Source organism: Onychostoma macrolepis, chromosome 20 (genome assembly GCF_012432095.1).
Source record: "Onychostoma macrolepis isolate SWU-2019 chromosome 20, ASM1243209v1, whole genome shotgun sequence".
In the NCBI taxonomy this organism is placed as follows: Eukaryota; Metazoa; Chordata; class Actinopteri; order Cypriniformes; family Cyprinidae; genus Onychostoma; species Onychostoma macrolepis.
Window position 1 is genome coordinate 22,487,789 of NC_081174.1, and position 23,943 is coordinate 22,511,731.

Consider the following 23,943-nt stretch of genomic DNA (forward strand, 5'->3'; position numbering starts at 1 on the left):
ATTTTATATTTGCTGAGGAATTGTTGGTCACATGTAAAAATGTAATCTGTCTGCTAGCATGAGAATGTGTTTTGAAATGTTAAAAACATTTTGATTGCTTCATTGCAAAATAAGTGATGGCAAGGTAAAAAGCACAATTTGATTAAAAAATAGAAAAGTTGGGAGGTTGAATCAAAGCATAGCTCAGGAGCTTAGTACATGTAAGATACCATAATGTAGTTTCATTTCTCTGAATACAAGGCTTTATTTTTTCAATATTGTACCCTGGTTTGTCCCACTTCTCAAGAATCAGAGCTATATTAGTGTTATATTTCATCTCTACTGTATAATTGCACGTCTGCACTATCAAGTATATGTTTGCATGTTTCATTGTGTGTGTAAACATATTCAGAAATAAAGCTCCTTCTGACTTCAATAAAATAAGACTTGCTCCGAGGGTGAATTTGTTCATTAAATTGTGTACATCTCTACAAACCTAAAGATCTTATCAAAAAAAAATTAAAAATCCTTTTGTGTCACTCAAAAATGAGTGCAGCTCATTTATGAGAGCAACCACAAACTCCACCTTAAAGCTCACGCAAAAATGAACATTTGCTGAAAATGTATTCACCCTCAAGCCATTGAAGGTTGTTTCTTGATCAGAACAGATTTGGAGAAATTGAGCATTACATCACTTGCTCACCAGTGGATCCTCAATGACTGAGTGTCGTCAGAATGAGAGTCCAAACAGCTGATAAAAACATCACAGTAATCCACACTGGATGTCTTTTATTTTAAGGAATATCATACAACCAAGATAAATGTTCATCAATGTTTTAATTTATCCAGTTATGTTGTGCAGCATCTTTTTTGACAAAGAAAGAAAGAAAAATGCAAACTTTATACTTTCATCTCACTACATTTTAAAAGATTTATTGAATTGGTAAGCTTGTATTAACTGACTTCATTAGACACCATTTTGATGATACATTTGTATTAAAAAAACAAACAAAAAACAACAACACAGAATCATAAATAAATAAATAAAATGGAAAACACAGAATTTTGTCCATTTGGTAAAAGCCACACAAATGTTTTTCCCTGTTTTACACTGCCTGTCGCTGCATATATTTTTGGCTAGGACTTCTGTAACTGAATCTGAATTTCTTCTCCCATCTAACACGTCAGCCATGATCTGAACACCCTCTGTCTGAGCCTGCTACAGTAACACATAAAACCAACTCTAAAGGAAAATATTTCAGAAAGGCATGTCAGGAGGATAACTGCCCCCTGCTGTCCGCCTAGTGCTACGGTAACAGTAGTCTCGCGTAGCCAGACCTTCAGACTGATGGGCGTGACATCTGAGGCTGAGACTACGGTAACAGTGACTGTTATATGATATGTATATTATGATACATAATCATTCATTAATTACATAGTGATTATTACATAGTGCACACAAGTACACAAATTAAGCAATTTTATATTACGACATGCTGTAAACAAATAATAATAGAAATAAAAGACTAACTGTAATTAATTTATCTGTCAGTACCTGTCTCTAATGTTAATAATTAAATGTTAAATCAATTGTAAGTCATAGTCCAACATCAGAAAGGAGGCTAAATTCTATAAGCAACAGTTTTCCTGAAATTAATATTTCACACTCGGCCACAAAACATATAAACCATTATAATTGCTCAGTTCTGATTGGCAATTGTAGTTGAATAAGTAAAAAAAAAAAAATTAACAGCTTAATTAGTCACTTAAACAATGTTTAATCAAACAAGTTGATACTTTGTGCAAAGCTGTCTTGAGCTAATGTTAAATATTATTAACAAATGGCATCGCTTTAGTCAAGTCAAGTCAAGTTGAGCTTTATTGTCATTCCGCTACATGCGGGGCATACAGTGGAACGAAATGTCGTGCCTCACAGGACCACGGTGCTACATAAATACAGGCATACAGCAATGAAGTAAAACAATATAAACCTATACACAACTATCCTACTGATAGATTTTGACTATAAATATACTATATATTAAAAAAATGTTTACCTATACATAAACTAAAAAATACAAACTATACAAGCTATACAAACTATATGAGTGCTTCAGATAAATACTGTACATGTGCGAAGAGAAACATTGTGACTCAGCAGCTGGCTGGGGAACAGTGCAGGATGATTTGTAGTGCATGAGCATGTAAACATACATATATTACTGAGTCTTTTTGTGGGATTTGTATACACACAGCAGTGTGTGTGAAAAGTGACTAGTGTGCATAGAGGAGGAGAGTGTGCTACTACAGGTGGTTTGTACAGGCCCACTCACCTGTGTGTAGCACACTTCGATTGCACAAAAAAAGTTCCATAAGTTTCAGATAGTCCATGTTTCAGGAGGTAGGGGGTTTGTATGGGGTTTCAGAGAGGGGTGGGGTGATTTGAGTTCAGGGCTCTCACAGCCTGGGGGAAAAAGCTGTTGAGCAGTCTGGCAGAGTGGGCTCTGATGCTCCGGTACCGTCTTCCTGATGGTAGGAGCTGGAAGACACTGTGGGAGGGGTGTGTGGAGTCCTTCACGATACTGTTTGCTTTGCTGGAGCATCGTGTAAGGAAAATGTCCAGGATGGAGGGGAGAGGGGGACCGATGATCTTTGCAGCTGTGTTCACTGTCTGCTGGAGGGTCTTGCGGTCTGCTGCAGTACAGTTCCCGTACCAGACAGTGATGCAGCTGGTCAGCACACTCTCAATGGTGCCCCTGTAGAAAGTGGTGAGGATGGGTGGAGGGAGACTTGCTCTTTTCAGCCGGCGGAGGAAGTGTAGGCGCTGTTGTGCCTTCTTGGAGAGTGACATGGTGTTGGTGGTCCAGGTGAGATTCTCTGTGATGTGCACCCCCAGGAATTTAGTGCTGCTGACTCTCTCCACAGGCGAGCTGTCGATGGTCAGTGGGGGGTGATCACCGGAGTTTCTTCTGAAGTCCATCACAACCTCCTTTGTCTTACTCACATTGAGGGACAGGTTGTTAGTGCCACACCATTTCGCCAGCTGTGCCACTTCCTCTCTGTAGTGTGTTTCATCATTGTTGCTGATGAGACCTACCACTGTTGTGTCATCAGCGAACTTGATGATGTGATTGGAGCTGGACTTGGCAGTGCAGTCGTGGGTCAGCAGCGTGAAGAGCAGCGGGCTGAGCACACAGCCTTGTGGAGCACCTGTGCTCAGTGTGGTAGTGCTCGAGGTGTTGTGGCCGACACGGACTAACTGAGGTCTTCCGGTTAGAAAGTCCAGAATCCAATTACAGAGGGAATTGTTAAGGCCCAGCAGGTTTAGTTTGTTGATGAGCTGTTGTGGGATTATTGTGTTGAATGCTGAGCTGAAGTCAATGAACAGCATTCTAACATAAGAGTCTTTGTTTTGTAGGTGGGTAAGAGCCAGGTGGAGGGTGGAGGAAATTGCATCGTCTGTAGAGCGGTTTGGAAGGTATGCAAACTGAAGCGGATCGAGTGTGTTGGGGAGGCTGGTTTTGATGTTGTGCATGACTAACCTCTCAAAGCACTTCATTATGATTGGAGTCAGTGCTATGGGACTGTAGTCATTTAGACAGGACACAGGTGATTTCTTTGGTACCGGTATGATTGTTGTGGATTTGAGACATGTGGGGATGACTGCCTGGCTCAGCGAGGTGTTGAAGATATCTGTTAGGACATCTGTCCGCTGTACAGCACAGTCTTTCAGTACACGGCCAGGTATGTTGTCGGGACCAGTAGCCTTGCGTGGGTTGATCCTAGATAGGATCATAAATCTAGGACTATCCCTAGATTTACTACATGACAACAGCAATAATTAATTTCAGTTATAATTCGTACTAGAAATGTTGTTGAAAATGTTTTTACTGTCATTTTCAGAATAATCAGTGGTGGACTGTAAGGAAGTGCATTCAATAAGTATTCTCGTACAAATGTGAAATACTAAAATACTTTCTTTGTCTTTTTTTTTTTTTCTCACAGGACCCAACAGTAGGCAACTTTAAAATAATCTTGAACATATTCAGAAGTAAAATGCAACATACACAGTAGTGCAGCAGTAATATTAATGCAAAACCATCCTGACGAATTCTTTTTCAGAACAATACTGTGAATACCTTTACTTTTACTCTCAATACCTTAAGTATATGGAGTATGTAAGATAATACTTTTAATTAGAGGATAGATACCCAAAAATGAAAATTCTGTAATAATTTACTCACCCTCAAGTTGTTCCAGGTTTGGAATTTTCATTTTTGAAACTAAGGTTTTAAATATGACTAGTTTTTCCCCAATGTGGTATTGCTACAAGTAGTTTACTAAAGTAACTCAATATTTTTTCTACTAATTACTTTGTAATGGCTCTAAACAATTTCTCTTTTCCTTCTTTCACTAAATCAGACCAGACCCCTGTACTGCAGGATAAAGCTGAATGTGCCAGTGCTGGACAGGTTTTTAAAGGTTTTGGGCTGAGCAGGGAGGCCCTGACAGTGCTGCTGGATCTTCAGAGAAGTGAACAATGACACGCATGGGGTGCCACAATCCAGACCCTGGTGTTGCTCTTCTGTCTGGCTAGTGTGCATCATACAGAGTGGTCTCCAGAGTGTTTGACATGCCTCGTTCCACTGTCCAATGCATTGTCCTCTGAGTCGCTGAGGAGGTGCTGGCCATTCACCAAGAGATTCACCTCCTGAAGACCCCAGAACACATGGAGGCAGGGCTGGGCTTAAAATTGATGTTATTTTTCTGATGTTAAACCTAAGCAATGTTGTGAATAGTTGTAAAAAGAACTTTCAGTAATGTATAGAACAATTTGTTTTAATGGGTAAATGTATTTACTGGACAAAAAAATAAACGTATAGAAGAAGCTTTTGTAAGCTGCATTAAAAAAATGAACAATGTACATAATTACTTCCCTTTTATTTACACATGTGAATATGCATAACAAAAATACAAAATGTACAGAAAGTACTCAGGCTCATTTACAAATAAATCACATTACAAAAATGAATAACGTATACAACGTACCATTTCATTTTTAACTTGCATCATAACAATAAACGGCAGAAATTAGGTTGTTTCATTGACAATGTGACATAAAAAAAAAAAAAAATCACATTTTTTCCACTGTTTTTTCTTCTTGAGAGAATGGCTAATAAATAATTTATTGTCTCTCTATTCTCTCCCTGCTCTCCTGTGCTCTTCTCTCCTCTGTCTCTCTCTGGAATTGGATGTGGATGTCCTCCCTGAGTAGCTCCACCAGCTTCCACTGACTCCCTCACCTGTCCCAGGACACTTGCAATCCTAAGGCAGAGCAAATAAACCATGCCTGTTAACAACAACAGCACAATGGATTTCAGCAAAAATGTGTCTGTTAACTTGATTACTTTGTATTTTTAGGTCCTTCCCCAGCAGGCTCATCTTCTCCAGAATAGTCCTAAAACAAGAGAAAATGGAAACACTTATGAAAAATATTTAGACAGTGGTGCAGTCTTTGAAAATATGTACAACATATTTAAACATATGCAAAAATTGGTGCAACATTAGAAAATATGACACAGCAGCACATGCATACAAAATACTGAAGTGCTCAAGTTTGGTTAAAACGTGTGGACATATCTTGCATGACAGCACTACAAAAACACAACAAAGGGGAAGATTGCCTTATATACTGGTTGTCTTATTGTTTGTGGGCTTTGTGTTAAAAAAAAAAAAAAATAGAAATCTGGCTTTTAACACTTTCGCTAGGTATTTGAGTAAAAAAAAAAAAAAACACAATACTTACATTTCAATGTGAATTCCCCCACAGAACTCTCATCCGCCGAGTTCTTTCCATCGTCGTCTGCACGCAAGTGATTCTGGGATACGGTAACATACAACACAACACAAACAAATAAAGAAACGTATTGCAAATGCTCACAACACAACCAAATAAATAATTTTATTTGTAGTTTCTTTGTTTGGTTGTGTTGTGAATATTTCCAGTGCGTTTCTTTATTTGGTTGTGTTGTGAGCATTTGTAGCGCGTGTTGTCAAATTGATGAAGTTGTTTTCTTAATTTGCAGGTGTTTTTTCTATTTGCAGCGTGTTGAGCTCTCTCGGCCACCATAATATACAACTCCCCATCAATAGTTCTATACTGCCACCTGTTGGCGCAGTTGTGTAACTTAGAGAACAACCTTTGTTATGTCAAGATCACGAGAAAAATAAGTAGTGATAACGGGAAAACAACTTTTGTTATGTTGAGATCACAACTTAACTTTTGTTGTGATCACGAGAAAACAACTTTTGTTATGTCATGATCACGACAAAACAAGAAAGAAAAAATATATAATAATGCATGGCCGCTTCGAACTTCCATAGAAAAGCGATTTCCAGAGATTCATTAAAAAAAAAAAACTTCTACTCACTTCTTCTGTATAGGTGAAGCTAAATCACAAATTATTCACGTGAACATATTGCATTTAGGTAGATCGGGGTGCATTTTTAGGGTTGCCACCCATCCCTTAAAATACGGAATCGTTTCATTCTTCTATAGAAACGTGCATCGTAGCCTACGAGTCAATAGATGTCATCATCGTACAGTCATCGTACACACACATCGTAGCCAAGTTTATTAGATCCATGTCGCACAGTGTGACATGCAATGATCTTATAATTGCTAAAATTGTGCAGTGTGTTTAGGGCTTTAGGTTGCAAGGAGCTTGCGTTTCTCTTCCTCTCGGAGGAAAGATGTTAGTCGTGGGAGGGTTGACTGGATGCTCAGAGGCAGCTTAAGTAAAGCTGCCTGACACTTTAGTACTTTATGACGCCAAATGTATCTGCCTTGTGTCAGGCTGATGATACAACCAACTATATGTGCTTGAGGTTAGCAGGGGCTGGTAGCACCCTCTTCTAGCCAGAGCTTCAGGTTTAGGAAGCACATCACAGATGTGGCACAGATGAGAAAACTCGCCCCATTTGCCTCCTTATTCAACAACTCTTTTCAGGTTAGTCTCCTCTTGTCAGTGCCCTCCCATCTTGTCCATTTACCTTGCTTGGGTTGAGATACAGCTTTAGTAACCCTGGTAGCTTCTTCTGGATGACGCACCTCCTCAACCACTAGCTGTTAACATTCAGCTGATGTTGCTTTTTGCCAGATAGGCCTGCTTGCACCTAGCCTAAAACCTCCTCATGCTTGTACCTGGCCTATAATGTCCCGATGTCGAAGGGCTGATTTTGCATCCCAGACTGCCATTGCTGGATTCCATTTCTACTAAGGTTGGAGCAGCCTCTCTTACAACCATTTAAATAACACATCTACCCTTACTACCACTTAAACCGTTCTGTTCAATTAAGACAAGGAGAAACATTTTAATTTGTGTTTATTAGTATAAAATGAGTTGCTCAAGATAACTACTTAAATACAATATGAAGTAATTAATTATTGGTGATTATTGGTTATTATATTGGTAATTATTGTTTAGAAACATTTGGAATTTATCATAACTGAGCAGAAAAACAGGATGTAATTAAACCTACTGACAAACAGCACCTTACACATTTAGAATGTCTGATATAAAAAAAAGTCAATGTCACAAACAAAGAAAGAGTACTCGAGTTGTGAAAATTACCCCAATTTTTCAAGTTTAAATAAAAGTCCTTACTGCATTCACAGTATATTACACAATCAAGTAAAAAGTCATTTTGATACCTTATTTTTTAGACAAATCATCTCAGAACATTTCCTCCCTTAAAATAGTAACAGAAAGTACTGCCTTTGGAGTGTCTTTTAACTGTTCGTAACAGAATATGAGCTGTTGGAGCGGTCTGTAACTGCTGTATTGTTGGCTTCAGACACATTGTACACATCTGCAAATAGTTAGATGTATGTTACTCAAGTAACTCATTGTCTTTACATTCATTAATTTAGCAAATTTATCCAAATGAGAAATACAGCAATATTAGGAATTCTTCTTAAGGAAAATAGGTTAATAAATACTTAATTTTAGATTTGATCTCATCTACTTACTCCTCTGTCGCATCCTTTGAAAGACAGTCAGTCCAGGTGTGGATGATGTTCCAGCACTGGTGCTCTGTAAGATATCAGTCAAAATAAATCACAGAGTCAATGTAAAAATATTTAGCAATGCTTAGAAGCTGAACGTCATATAAGTGTGTGCTGTTATAGAAAGGCATTTACATTGGTATGGCTGGAAGTGAGTTTCTGTAGAAACTGTTTTCCTTGTAGTGACTCACGAACCTGCAATCAAAGATCTCTACTTAATATCAAGAAATTTGAAAATCTTAAATGTCTGCTTATTATACGGCTCTGTGAAATACGTGATTCTGATTTGTCAGTCACACCATACAGCAATCACATATTTCATAATATTCACTGTTGTTCATGGCAACTTTGTATTATACCACCTATCTGGAAACCAATGCTAGATTTATATCTCTTGTAACAACCCAAGAACTCAGTCTATCTTCATACAAACGCACACAAACACAATTGGCACTATCTCAGTTATCGACTCTAATAAAAATGACTTCAATAGCCTATTTATATTTCTGTAATATTTTTTGCAGTGCTCATATTATTGCTAGGTCAATTAATTTAAAGATTAAATCCAAAATTAGGAAGTTAAGTGGCTTTACTTAAGCTCTTTGGAAAGCAACAGAAGTAAACTCATACCTTGCTGTCTAAAAGCGTTCCAAACACCAAGATAAAGAATCCCTATAAAGGAAGTGTTATAAATAAGGTATGATTCAAAGTGATTCAAGTTTAATTATGAACATGGACATTTATAATAAATCAATGTGCATCATTAGTGACATGCAAAAAATGGTTATACACAAAATTGAACCTTATTACAAAATTGATATTAATGAGTAAGAAAGTGATACCTGCAGTGAATTGAGGAGTGCAAACACTACATGAATGCCTAATTCCTGTGACACCATGGTTCCAATTCCAAATCCCCATGTTAGACCAAAGATAGGAGTCAAAAAGGCCACACATCTGGCAATGACCACCAGAGCATGTTTCTCATCTGGTTGAGTTGCAGCAGCAACTCCTCTCCTCAACATCTTGTATAGAACCACAGTCAAAACCACAAGGTTTATGGCTACAATAGTGAGAGCTGGAATCACAAATGCCAGCAGGGCCTTTGACTCATTCCAGTTCAGCCAGCATGCATTTCTTTTGGAAATATAATTTTGAGGTCCAGCTGTTGATGCAACAGTAATGACCGCTATGAGCAAAGGTGCACCATAACCGACTGTGAAGGCAATGACCATCATTTTAGCCCTTGACATTTGAGACAAGACCATGACTGTACGGTAAAAGAGCAACAGCGCTGACATTAACATCCAGAAGAAAAGAGCCAGGTAAAAAAAATGCATGAAGAAAACAGCTGGACTGCAACGACCCACTGAGGTTGGCTGCTCTTGTTCTGCGATTGCAGCTCCAATGATAAAACAGATGTTTGCGATCAGCAGGGACACAGCGATGTTGACTATAGAGACATGTCGCATGTAGGATGTGTCATTTCTTCTTACTGACTTCCACACAATAATCTCAATAATCAGGCATATAATCAAGCTGGCCATCGAAATAGCTACACCAATGTAAGTTATATAGGCTAAGGCCATGCGATAATTGGAATTGGAATCAATGGAAAACGGTGACATTAGGATTGAAAAAGAGGTTGTGTGGTTGCATTCACATGTAATCTTGCCAGTGTTGTTCCGCTTTACTTCACATCCAGTGGAATCCCATGTGTTGAGACTAAAGTTCCAAAAGACACACTGAGGATTTCCCAAAGACTGATTAGTAATGTCAAATGTAAAAGAAATGTTGTTAAGCGTTTCATTAACCTTAACAACAACCACATCTCCATTGATGCGGACATCTGATTTCCTGCTGTCATTAGTACCTTGAGAAGGCAGGACATTGTCAAGAGTTGTGAAGATTATGATGGTTATGATAGTCGCCTGAGGAACCTGTGGTATCACAATCTCTGTAGCTGAGTTTGGCAGCACTGATGTTATATTGAATGAGTTTTTAATTGTAGTTCTATTCAGCTGAATGGATGTTTCTTTAATCGCAAACTCATCTGTGAGACGGTCACTTATATTCTCAATAGCGCTCAGAAGTGTATTGCTGGTGTTTTCTGTGTTGTTGCCTTTGTTCAGTTTGTTCCATGTATCACTGACATTACCGGATACGATAATGTCCACTGTTTTTAGGAAATTCTGGAAATTTAATATAAAATTATGCTTTATATTATGAAGTTTAACGTGATAATGTGAAAATAATTGATATACAAGATATTTGGATAATATAATAAGACACAACATAATAATATATTATATCCTAATATAAAAACATGATCTGCCATATTTTAATAAAACAATCCTGATTATAATATAATATAATAATGAACCATAATAATGAATAGAATGGTTATTGCAACAATTATGTACACATTAAATATCACACAAAATCTTAAATGCGCATATACATACCCCCATAACAGGATTATTGATGGTAGTAGTTTGTGACAAGTCAGCAATTTTAAAGAGTATACCAACAATTGCTTTGACAGTAGCAACAGACTGGGTTATATTAATATTATTCTCTGATGTGGCAATACTGAGGTTAGCCATAAACCCTGGAATCCCCTCCACAGTCAAGGACTAAATTGCAAAGCACAAATATATAAATGATAGAAACCTTTAAAATGGCCAGATTATTGTAGATGGATACATGATCAATAGATTACCTCAAGTTGTTTTTGAAGGTTGTCGATATCTTCAAGTACACAGTTGTCCTCTACTGGTTTCCAAACATTTGATTCACATTTGTAAGTTATGGTGCCTTTCAAGCCTGTTCCACAGACTCCTGTCATCACATCATTTGTTTTACCAACTCCAAGTTCTTCATTTCGACAGTCATAATCTGGAGAAGTATTTGATTGCAAATCAGAAGGAAGTTCAACAATTTCTCTCAGAACAGAACATCACATTACACTTTATACATTTTGGTACTTGAAAGTACCCTTGCAAGCTACTTGCACACTACGGAGAATCATCATAAATGACTAGGATCAAATGACAAAACAATAGGAACGGAATAGTCAACACCAGATAATCTTATGTGTTGCAATCCAAAGAAACGGCTGCTAGATTATAAAAGTCATTCAATGCAACTGTAAAACAGTAAAAAGCACTTTTAAGCTGAAAACAATGAGAAACTGAAGACTCACTTTCCGTGCTTGTCCTAACTGTGACGCTGCCATAGCTGTAACTGTAATCCTGTAGTTGTGGCAGATCCTTGAGACGACATGTAAAGGCTTCCTCTGTACAATTTCCCTTCTGAGTAGCATAGTTTAATGTGATACTGTCAGACCCTGATTGTGTATAAAGAGAATTTACTCAAAAACATATTAATTACATGGAGAATTTAATTGAAGAATTAAATTACAACTCAATAACTTATAAAACTGTATCAGCGATTTGTATCTACAACCTGAAATTAGTACTTTTCCACCCACGACCCATTCAATATTGTAGCCAACATCAACAGAACATTTCAGTTGGAAACTGCTGCCATCACATGGAAAAACACGGTATTTTTCACCCACAATGATACTGGGACGTTGTTTAATAACAATGTTTTGCCACTGAATGTATGGTATTGTATTCCTTTGTATGATGCATGAATATCGACCTGCGTGTTGGGGAAAAAACAATAAACAAATGTGTTATTAATATAATTATTTATATAATAGTTTGTGAATGAGAGGATGTTCATGACATTAATGTCCTATAAATGTAGCTTTGATTTTGCTTGGTTGATTGGTTTCATAATTAAACTTAATGTTGATATGGCAGCATCATCTATGCCATATACTGTGTCCTAGTATACTTACAATATTTAGTATAATCATATGCTTTATCAGTGCAGTGCTAATATACTTAAATCAAACTATGACACAGTTTTACAGCAGTTTGCCTTTTAAAACCAGATTCTAATAGACAAAAAGACTAAATAAATCCATGTCACTAACCACTGTCACTTTCACTAGCACTTTTCACAGTGAGAGTTCTGTTGCTGTTTGAAAGTAAGTATTTTGTGTTGTCTAGTGCAGGATCTTCATTATCCACTGTCCATTTTATTTGTCCCTTTGCAAAGTCTGGCTGTTTACAGTTCAGGTCCACCTTTTGCAGAGGATATAACTGATCACTTATGAAGTTTGTTTGATCTGTAAGTAAAAACCATACAGCTCAAATCACCCAACAACAAACAAACCCCAAACAAAACAATAATAAATATTATGGAACTAAGAAATGTGAATGGTTTTAGATTAGGCACTGGCTACCCTTACCACTTTGAGCAAAAGCATATTCAGCTAAAACTATTCCTTGTGCCCTTAGAGAGTCAGAAATCTGTGTGTTTGCTGCTCCAAAATCAAGGCTGTTGGATGTTGCCCTTATTGTGTAGTCTGCTAAAACACTACCAGGCCTATGCAGCAAAACACAAACCACATCAGTGTGGAGACATGTATTAACGTGTATGTTTGAAAAAAAGTTAAAATTTAAATGTTAATCATACCTGAATCTCAAGATGCTTGTGGAACCAATAATGTAGCCAGTTAGCTTATTAGAATAACTTGTGTCAATCTGTAAAAAGCAAAAGTACCCAATGCATGCTTGAAAATGTTACAATAATAAAACTTAAATGAAGTTATTGTGATATGACATCACTATGTTATCTGTATGTGGATCAAGCCTCTTTTCTACATGGCTTTGCAAAGAGGTTGATATTGAAGGTTACTTTAACTGCTTCTCACTGTTAAATGGATGTTACAAAAAAATAAATACATATATTTATATAAAAATTAAAAAATAATAATAATTTAAAAACACCAACAATTTTTCAACTTCTTCAAAGTTATGTTCAAGCTGTATTCAAAATTGTATTTATAGTATTAACATATCATCAAAAAAAAAAAAAAAATTAAAATAAATAAATAAATACATTTCATTAAATTTGAAACCGAATACTCACTGTTGACGCAATTCGTCCAGATAAATCTTTGTAATTGTTGTTACTAGGGTCAGCAAGACTGGTGTCATAAGTCCTAACTATTTTCATTAGCATTCCAATAACTGTAAAAGAAGTGGCCATTTATGCGCATTGTATAAACAGATTTAAGCAACAATCCTCAGACCTTAAAGGAACACTCCACTATTTTTGAAAACAGGCTCATTTTCCAACTCCCCAAGAGTTAAATAGTTGAGTTTTACCGTTTTCGAATCCATTCAGCCGATCTCCGGGTCTGGCGGTAGCACTTTTAGCATTGAATCTGATTAGACTGTTAGCAAGAGTTTTGGTATTTTTTCTATTTAAAACTTGACTCTTCTATAGTTACATCGTGTACTAAGACTGACAGAAAATGAAAAGTTGCCATTTTCTAGGCCGATATGGAGCTAAAAGTGCTACCACCAGACCCGGAGATCGGCTGAATGGATTCTAAAACGGTAAAACCCAACTGTTTAACTCTTGGGGAGTTGGAAAATGAGCCTATTTTCAAAAATAGTGGAGTGTTCCTTTAAAACCATATTAATGCAAATACCAATATACTAATAGGACCCAGTTGGAGAGGGTTATTTTATGACATTATTTTCACATTGCATATAATTTTTGTACCCCTGCTAACACAAAAAATCATTTAAATTCAGTCATATTTTTGTGCATTTAAATTCACAGTATCTGTCAGTGTTGTTGTTGACACTGTTGAATAAAAAAAAAAATTCAGTACAACAAGAATATGAATATATTTTTCCTTCATGAAATCAAACTAAGGGTTTATAGATCTATAAATTTGTTTCTCAAACATGCAAAGCAATACATTAATTTGATGTATTATATCTTAAATCTACTAACTTCCAGAAGCTAAAAATGTATATGAATATGAATGTATTGCCACTGATATAATATGATGTTTTTTTCCAGACAGACTCTTATTTTGACACTTCTCATGTTTTTTGTGTGTGCACATTTCTGGTTTAGTTCCTGTTTTTGTGTTTGTTGCTACGGTTTCTATTATCTCCCATTTAGTTCACCTGTGTCTTGTTAAGTTAGCTTGTTTGCAAAAATTTTATTGCAGTGAAACACATTACATACAGTTTGTCTAAGCTGTGCATTAATTTGAACTCTGAGCTTTTATGTGGGTGGCTTTGATGCGTCGCAGGAGATGCAGGCCACTTCTCAAATCTCAAAATGGTTTTATGATGCACAATCAATTTAAACACAGTCGGTTATGTCTTAAAGGGATAGTTCATCCAAAAATGAAAAGTAGCCCATGTTTTACTTACCCTCAAAGCATCCTAGGTGTATATGACTTTCTTCTTTCAGACAAATCCAATCGGAGTTATATTAAAATTTTTCCTTCCTCCTCCAAGCATTTCAATGGGAGTAAGCGGGTGTTTCTGTTCAACAGTCCAAAATTAGTAAAATAAAGCGCGCGCATCCATAATAAAATGAGCCTCACGTGGCTCCAGGGGGTGAATAAAGATATCCTGCAGCGAATCAATGCGTTTTTGTAAGAAAAATTTCCATGTTTAAAATGTTATAAACACTTTTTTCTCACTTCCGCTGACTGTCATACGTGCAAGCCGTTTCGGGCGGATGACGTAGGACTAAGGGTCGTGGAAGCGGGGGAGCCACCCGGGCATGGGCCCGGGTTACTTTTGAGGTCTGATACAAATATGACATGGGCTCGATCAAAGCGAATAATTAACATTTGGAACTAATGATACGCTTTAAATAGGTTACAGATCAGGGGTCGGCAACCTACGGCACACGTGCCAACAGTGGCATGCAGAGGGATAATCGCTGACATGCGAGAAATAGGGAAAACTGTATACTGACGTACATTTTGAGAAAGAGAGAGAGAGAGAGAGATGTGAGAATTGTCTACGTCTGTGTCTCTCTCTACAAACAATGAAGCGGAGTATAATTACTTTAAAAACAGCCAGTTTACCTCCTCGTTGCTGAGAAATATAATATAGCGATTAATAAAAGTCACGTGGTAGCACTGACAAGAAGTTTATGAGCTTCTGAATGTTACTTTTTGCACAGAGTGATCTCCGATCTCTGTGTGCAAGTGGTGTGTGTGTGTGCGCCCGCATCAATTAAAACAGCGCATTAATATAGAACGTGATTAAACTGAACAGTTGTAATGCATTGGCCTTGTCACACACACACACATACATACAGTGGTGTTCAGTACGGTCACACTGTATATCTGGCACAGTTAACCAGAAAAATTTAAATATGGTCACCCTACATGACGTGCCATTTTCCCCGGACGTGTCTTGGCCAGGGTTTCTATATTGCTTTGATTCAAAGTACCTCGAGAGCGTTTCAAAAACATAAGGAACCAATGTCATAAGCCCAGTACACACCAAGCCGACGCCGACAAACTAGTGGCGACGAAAGCAGAGTGCGGGGTCGGCTCACGTCGGCAGCGTCTGGGTCCAAAGTTGCCCTGACACACCAAGCACGTCCGTTCTGTGCCTTTTCTAGTGCACTTGTTCGCCAGCTGAACAGCCAATCAGAATGATCAGATGGCCTGACTGACCGACGAGTTCCGACGCCGATTCAACATGTCGAATCGGCCAAAAAAGGCCAACGAGGACCAACTTTAGCCGACGGCGCAGAAAACACTGAGAAAACTTAGTCGGCCGATGAACAAAAACTGCCCAACGGCCGACCGTCAGCTTGGTGTGTACCGGGTTATACACCGATCTGTCTGCACACGCAAACAAAGCCAAATCCTAGATATTTTAGGCAATATAGAAATCCTGGCCAGGATGAGTCTGGTAAAAATGGCACGTATGGTCACCCTAACGTCATGCCAAAAAGGTTGCCGAACCCTGCTATAGATTGTATACAGTATCTCACAGAAGTGAGTACACCCCTCACATTTTTGTAAATTATTTATTATATCTTTTCATGTGACAACACTGAAGAAATAACACTTTGCTACAATGTAAAGTAGTGAGTGTACAGCTTGTATAACTGTCTAAATTCCCCTCAAAACACAGCCATTAATGTCTAAACCACTGGCCACAAAAGTGAGTACACCCCAAAGTGTCAATATTTTGTGTTGCCACCATTATTTTCCAGCACTGCCTTAACCCTCTTGGGCAAGGAGTTCACCAGAGCTTCACAGGTTTCCACTGGAGTCCTCTTCCACTCCTCCATGACGACATCACGGAGCTGGTGGAGGTTAGATACCTTGCGCTCCTCCACCTTCCGTTTGAGGATGCCCCACAGATGCTCAATAGGGTTTAGGTCTGGAGACATGCTTGGCCAGTCCATCACCTTTACCCTCAGCTTCTTTAGCAAGGCAGTGGTCGTCTTGGAAGTGCGTTTGGGGTCGTCTTCATGTTGGAATAGAAATCATGCTCTGCTTCAGTATGTCACAGTACATGTTGGCATTCATGGTTCCCTCAATGAACTGTAGCTCCCCAGTGCCGGCAGCACTCATGCAGCCCCAGACCATGACACTCCCACCACCACGCTTGACTGTAGGCAAGACACACTTGTCTTTGTACTCCTCACCTGGTTGCCGCCACACACGCTTGACACCATCTGAACCAAATAAGTTTATCTTGGTCTCATCAGACCACAGGACATGGTTCCAGTAATCCATGACTTTAGTCTGCTTGTCTTCAGCAAACTGTTTGTGGGCTTTCTTGTGCATCATCTTTAGAAGAGGCTTCCTTCTGGGACGACAGCCATGCAGACCAATTTGATGCAGTGTGCGGCGTATGGTCTGAGCAGTGACAGGCTGACCCCCCACCCCTTCAACCTCTGCAGCAATGCTGGCAGCACTCATATGTCTATTTCCCAAACACAACCTCTGGATATGATGCTGAGCACGTGCACTCAACTTCTTTGCTCAACCATGGCGAGGCCTGTTCTAAGTGGAACCTGTCCTGTTAAACCGCTGTATGGTCTTGGCCACCGTGCTGCAGCTCAGTTTCAGGGTCTTGGAAATCTTCTTATAGCCTACGCCATCTTTATGTAGAGCAACAATTATTTTTTTCAGATCCTCAGAGAGTTCTTTGCCATGTTGAACTTCCAGTACCAGTATGAGAGAGTGAGAGCGATAATACCAAATTTAACACACCTGCTCCCCATTCACACCTGAGACCTTGAAACACTAACGAGTCACATGACACCGGGGAGAGAAAATGGCTAATTGGGCCCAATTTGGACATTTTCACTTAGGGGTGTACTTACTTTTGTGGCCAGCAGTTTAGACATTAATGGCTCTGTGTTGAGTTATTTTGAGGGGACAGCAAATTTACACTGTTATACAAGCTGTACACTCACTACTTTACATTGTAGCAAAGTGTAATTTCTTCAGTGTTGTCACATGAAAAGATATAATAAAATATTTACAAAAATGCGAGGGGTGTACTCACTTCTGTGAGATACTGTATGTTACATTATGCCAGTAGGTGGCTGTTACAACCCTTGGCTCAAAGGCAAGCAATACAAGGAGGGACACACACAAACATAAGGCTCAATAAGAAAAGGCTTTATTAAGCTCAAAAGTAAATCAATATAATGAAACAAAAACACAACAGAAAAGATAACCATATTTCCGAAAACGTCAGCATCATCAGTGTGTAAAGCGGGGTGCCTGGCTGCTGGTGTAATGTGCTGTAGTAGCAAAGTGCTCAAAACAATACAAATCAAACCAAACACAACCCAGTGTTCCAAGTCCAAGCCCCAGCCTCCTTTGCCTACCACAGCGGCAGGTGTACTCAATGAATTGCAGATTGGAATCAATGAGTCATAGGCGGAGCCGCCAATCACAAAGCGCCCAATTTCCAACAACGGGAACCGTCACAGTGGCAAACAGTGACTGTTAAATGTATTTGATTTCTGAATCATTCAAGAGATTCATTCAAAAAGTCTGGACTAAACAAGTCCTCAGTTTTTTTATATATATATATTTTTTTTTAGTTAGGCCCCTACATAATGAATTCATTTAAATTAATAAATAGACTCATTTATAACATTAAATAAAACATTTTGTCAGAAACTCATATTACATTTTTTGTTTGGTTGTCTAATGTTTGTTTTCAAAATCATGGGAGAATCATAGCATAAATACATAGGCTAACATATCTGACATCTTTAGTACTGTTTATAGCCTATTATGTTACATGTTACTTTGTATGTTCATGAACTATGTAAATATCAACCCCCCCCCCCCACCTTCTTTCTTTTGGTTCGTTCCGCGATCCATGCATAGGACGTACATGCATGCGCCGGTGATTTGTGACGAATGCAGAAGCACAGAGGAGAGACAGCAAAACAAAAAGTCACGAATTTGAAGCACAAAATGAGGATTTGTAACGAAAGCAAACTTTGCTTTCTTTGCTCCTGTAAACAAACTCACATAACTACCATATCTCAGAGACGCGTGCTTGATGCGTACATCTTACATCATCCGCCAGAATGGATTCATAACATATTAAATATGGATGTTTTTCTAAAAAAAACGCATCACTTCGCTACAGGAGGCCTTTATTCACCCCCCGGAACCAAGTGAGGCATGTTTTATTATGGATGTGCGCATTTTATTTTACAACTTTTGGACTGTTGAAAAGAAACGTCTCGATTACGTACGTAATGTCTGTAGAACCTGGTCGAAAAGAACGCACACACATAATCTTAACTCAGAACATCCCTCCCTCCACGCTGTGTCGTAAAAATTAACAAATGACCAACACAACGCCACAAGTCTCTGACTAGCGTCCGGCCATACACTCCTTATCACCTTGAGAGACTCGTAAACCATGATAAGTTTGAGGATGAAATGACCGCGCTACATCTGCACGGAGTTAACAACAAAGAACTACTTCTTTGAAGAGGTTCCAGAACCAGAGCGTTCGCGATACTGCGACCCCGCTTACCATAAACTATGCCTCTGATAAACAAAAAAGCAACTGACTTACAGCTTCGTCTGAGCTAAGAAGATCACCAGAGCCACACAACGTGATACTCCTAATGACCTCAGGACCTCCGCTTTGGTCTCCCGCCTTCCAAAGGAATGCGCTCTTTTTCTCTTCTTCTGCAAAAGAGCATCCAAAAGTTTTGTGGAATTTGCCAAAAGGACAATTAAGAAAAAAAAACTGCTGCTATTAAAGCAATATACTCAAGAGACAATATATATATATGTAACGTGGCTGACGAGACGTGAGACGTGCGGATCCAAGTGCAAGCTTTTATTTACAGGCATGGTCATAGATACAGGCAGGGTCGAGCAATGGTAAAAAGGTATGGCAGGGACAAGACAAAGAGTAATCCTAAGGCAAGCGAAGGTCGACGATGGGCGAACAGTATCCAAAAGGGCAAGGCAGAGAGATAATCCAGGTACACAGGCTATAATCCAGGCAAGGGAACAAACAGAGTCCGAACAGATAGACAGGGGTAAATACAGGGAACACAGACTAGAAAATAACAAACGTTCCGTAAAGCAGCTGACACTAGGGGAGTGAAAAATGCAGGACAATACAGGAACTGAATAGAAACACGGAATGGCACGGAAAGGGTTAATTCAGGAAACACGGGCTAGAAAACGAACACAGGAAAACAGGCAATGCAAGACTAGGATACTGACAAGGGCTCTGTAGAGTTGCTACGGCTAGGGGAGCGGTAAACGCATACAATACTCGGCAGTGAGGGAAACAAAGTCCAGGGTTTAAATAGAGTGTGTGATAGTGTGTGTGTAGGATCAGGTGTGCATGTGATTAGTGCAATGAGTGATTGGTGATTGGAGTCCATTGTGATGTGTGGTGTGAAAGTCCATGTGGTGAGCGAGTGACCTCTGGTGGTGAATGAACGGAAGTGCAGACCAGATTCGTGACAATATACATGAATGTGGTATTTTATGCTTTTTATCTTGCTGTGGTTATTAGAACTTAGGATCTTTTAATCTATGACTTAACCCGTTTAGTAGGTAAAATTATAGGTATTTGATATGACAAATACCTCATGCTTGGTATTGAATTAAACCTTATTTTTATTGCAATAGTGTGATAAGGATGAATGTTGACTTTTAGCATCATAAGGCATGATTGTAACACTTTATAGAAATCTGCTAGGATGTTTCCTCCATGTGACATATTTATTAGCAGACAATGTATGCACGAAAAGAAGCCGTGATGGGCGGGGCTCCGCCCTACAGAGACAATGTGATTGGACCAAACAGTGAATGGGATGGACTCACATCAGTCCGATAAAACAGACACCCAGCTTTGGAAAAGCTGCGGAAGAAAAACTGAGCTGGGAAAACTTGACTGCTTAGAAACTTTGGTCTCGCCACACCCGCCTAAAGACTTAACATCTAGCTGATCATCTCAAAGGACTTCAACACTGTCCACGTCTGACCAAAGAAACTTGCAAAGTCTGCAGTGTAAGAACTTCAAAGCCTTGACATTTGCGCGCTGCCAGGAAGCCATTCAATCGTAGATAGGATTCCCAGAGTGACGTCACGCGACAACGACACAGCAGCCGCAAAAGGAGCTCTGGGATTCCCTCAAAAATAACAGCCTTCAACTCAACTCAAAGCAAGTAAACCAACAAACAATCTCTATTTGCTGAGCTGACTTGAATGAATCTTAAAAAGATAACGATAGTCGAGTCTTCTGTTTGTGACGTCTTCAGGTCGTCGTTATTCTCAGGACAGAGAATAGCCTTAAACTTTCTTCAAACTGCTTTCATCTTGCCAGAACGTTTGTATGTGTGTGTATGTGTTTTGTTAGTATTGTATCCTAGAATAGTAAATAAACTCTCGATTCATTTTTAATGAATGGTCTAGTGCCATGATTTTCAAATCTTAAATTATTTGCCAAAGATCGGGTTACCTGTTGCTCAAAATTTCCCAACCAATTCTGTATTATTATCGTGGCCACGAGATAAACAGGATTGCTAAAATATACTGGTTTAATGCTCGCTGGCTCGAGTCGTTAAGAAAGTATAAATTATACATTTTGATTAATACCAATTAATCAGATCCAGCGAATATCTATGATTCGATTTCCTAAAGCTAAAATTCAAAATAAAAGCTTAAATGAGGAGCTAATCAAATTTATTACATATAAATTAGAGCTAAATTTATTACATGTCGATGACGACATTAGGGGTCCATGGAAAGCGCCACAACCTGAACCCAGTCACAACCCAATGGCATTGCAAATGTTGACAAGCAGCCGCGTGTCAGACAAATGCTACGCAAAGGTCATAACCTTCCCACTGCCCTAGCGCAAATTCGCTGACCTTGGTTCCCGCAGGGACCAAAGGTGAGCATATCACTGCTGGTGATAGCCAAGCCGCTGTTCCTTTCACCACAGAAATTTCTTAATAGAAGGGATTTCAACCTTCAACCCAAATGAAAGATTGCTTCAAGTCTTTCCTGTTAGTTGTTACAGCTTGGCAGTAACGATGGGGAAGCGAGCCTTCTGGAGAAGGGCACTATAGAGACCACATCCCACTCGTAGGGAGGTAACATGTGGAGACAGATATGGACTGACCCAGGCCTGGGGCAGTACTACATATGGAATGGGTCTCTGAGGCAGGTCCTACCTGTGAGTAGGGATGGAGTGACTGCCAGCAGAGACTGACAGAATGATCTGTCAAGGGAAGACCATGGAAGAATACACATATGGGATCACCCGAAGGGAATCAAGCCATATGGACACCTAGCCCAGTACAGGGGCTGACCGGAGACCTGGGCAAGCTAACACCGATACTGGGCCTGGCGTCAGACTGCTCCGCCCAGTCTGACTGCCGGGGATGCTGGAGGATACTCAACCAGGGTTCGCCGTTCGGGGAACTTACTGGAGGAGGAAAAAAGGCGCTCGCATACCCGGGTGAAGGGGAATGGTGCAGGAAGCGTGACACCACAGGTTCCCCACCTGATCGCGAAAAGGCATGGTGTTAACCTTTAGCATATATCCTGGCCGGGGTCTCAGGACAACGTGAGAGTAGGCCGACCCGAACACAAAGTACTCTTCGCTTACCGAAAATGCTTGGTGGTCCTCGGCCCTCTTGATGGAAGGAGTGCTGTCTTAGCAGACTGGAATTTAAGCTCTACTGAATCCAGCGGCTCAAAGGGACCCCTCTGAAGTCCAGCCAGAACGATAGAGAGATCCAGTGGCGTACCGTGGGGTTTCAGTCAGGGCCTTCAGTAAGCAAGTGTAAACTACATGTACACATCTTACACATCTCTGTTACAGCTAACGCAGCCAAATGCATATAATACACATATTATGCAGCACACAGGCTCTCAACAACAATGACGCTGATCAACAATTTCAACAGTAGGCTAGATTAGGGTGGGGTAAATGCAGAGTAAATTTCCCTACATGGTCAGTAAAAGTAATCCACCAATACACGGGTCACTATGCACATTCACGTCACTCTAAAATGACGATGCGACCAAAGCAGCAAAACTGTACAAACGCTGGACATCCACACACCACACCACAGTATTAACAACACACCACGTACACCTCCATAATAATGTGCATGCTACAATACTCATCAAATAATAAAGCACTCACCTGTCACTTGTAAATAAAGTCCATGGGTCTGTCATTCCATGTCCCTTTACTCGGTTTAAAAAGTAAACACGGCCAACAAAATAACTTGAGCTCGGTGTTAGCTGTTAGCCACTTGTAGCAATCATAGTTGCAGTCTTTGAAATGGCGCATAAAAACTTTGCTGGCCTTTCTTAGCGAATTCAGTTTAGGTCTTCCTTTCTCAGTTATTCTCTTTTGTCTGCAAAAGAGCGCCTTGAAAAAGGCTTTTTTAGTAGATCAGCAACGAGATCTGGTGTAGGCGCCGATGACTGTGGCTGTCATTTTCTTTTCATTGAATTTCACTTTCGTTCCTTGGAAATCCCTGAAGGGGCGGTCTAACGCTGGGGGTAGCACTGGGCACGTCGCTAGACCCAGAGGGCGGGCTGTCATTGAACGTCAAAATTTGATTGGCTGATGATTCTGTCACTAATCCTCGTAACAAATCAGATGTGACGTCTTTCAACAAAAGGGTAGCACTATCTGTAGTGCTGGCCTCAAGACTTTTTTTATGTAGGATATTCCAGTTCAACCTCAACTAAACTAATCATAGGCAATTTTGTGGACATGACACAAATGAAAATGATACCTAAATAATCAATAAAAACATTTTTCACACAATTTTATTTTTTATAGGGCCAGCAGAGAAGGCCCTGCTTTTGTAGCAGGTGTGTATTTAGGAAATGAGTTTGGGATTCCACTTGCCATGACCATATTTGGAGTTTCCTGCCGCCATGCTGACGTGAGGGGTTGGCGCACTTTGCTGCTTCCCACTCTGCATGAGACGTCACAGTGGTAGGTCGCACAAGTTTTTGCAGTGATTCAATTAGGGCTGTATTTCATGTAATCGATGAATTCACATGATATATTTGTATGATTGTGATATAAAGCCCTCGGTGATGCACACTCAGATGTTTCCTTGATTTTACTTTTATTTTTTTTATTTAATCTGTAATTTTCTCTTTCTCAGCGTCGTGCATTGCTGCCGCACGCTGGTTGTTATGCTGCACGAGTCCTCATATATATTCGTTTGTGTTATCCAGGTACATGCTTTATTGTTATGTTTTCAAAATGAGTTTTTGTGAAAATATATTGCACAGTCTGCATGAGACGTCACAGCGCGTCGTGCATTGCTGCCGCAGGCTGGTTGTTATGCTGCACGAGTCCTCATATATATTCGTTTGTGTTATCCAGAATAAACGAGGATATGAAGGCAAGAATTCCTGTAGTTTGTACTTAATTTCTACACACCGCAACTCTTTCCCTGACGGCCCACCACTGGAG

At 39.5% G+C, this 23,943-nt stretch overlaps 1 protein-coding gene across 3 annotated transcripts in view; it reads right to left on the bottom strand.

Annotated features, from left to right (window-relative positions):
* Positions 1-7,347: 7,347 nt before the first annotated feature.
* The window catches only part of LOC131527358 (adhesion G-protein coupled receptor F1-like), a 36,454-nt gene continuing 19,858 nt past the window's right edge, over positions 7,348-23,943 (bottom strand). For 2 of the 3 annotated variants that reach the window (XM_058756397.1, XM_058756396.1), the window contains exons 8-20: positions 13,058-13,158; positions 12,602-12,669; positions 12,375-12,511; positions 12,057-12,251; positions 11,516-11,716; positions 11,253-11,396; positions 10,770-10,945; positions 10,513-10,683; positions 8,890-10,239; positions 8,678-8,719; positions 8,183-8,242; positions 8,012-8,075; positions 7,348-7,851 (exon numbers count right to left, since the gene is read on the bottom strand). In XM_058756397.1, coding sequence (XP_058612380.1) covers positions 7,772-7,851; positions 8,012-8,075; positions 8,183-8,242; positions 8,678-8,719; positions 8,890-10,239; positions 10,513-10,683; positions 10,770-10,945; positions 11,253-11,396; positions 11,516-11,716; positions 12,057-12,251; positions 12,375-12,511; positions 12,602-12,669; positions 13,058-13,158 — 2,789 coding nt within the window. In that variant the 3' untranslated portion in view covers positions 7,348-7,771. The remainder of the gene's footprint in view (positions 7,852-8,011; positions 8,076-8,182; positions 8,243-8,677; positions 8,720-8,889; positions 10,240-10,512; positions 10,684-10,769; positions 10,946-11,252; positions 11,397-11,515; positions 11,717-12,056; positions 12,252-12,374; positions 12,512-12,601; positions 12,670-13,057; positions 13,159-23,943) is intronic. The other variant, XM_058756398.1, reaches the window with a different exon arrangement.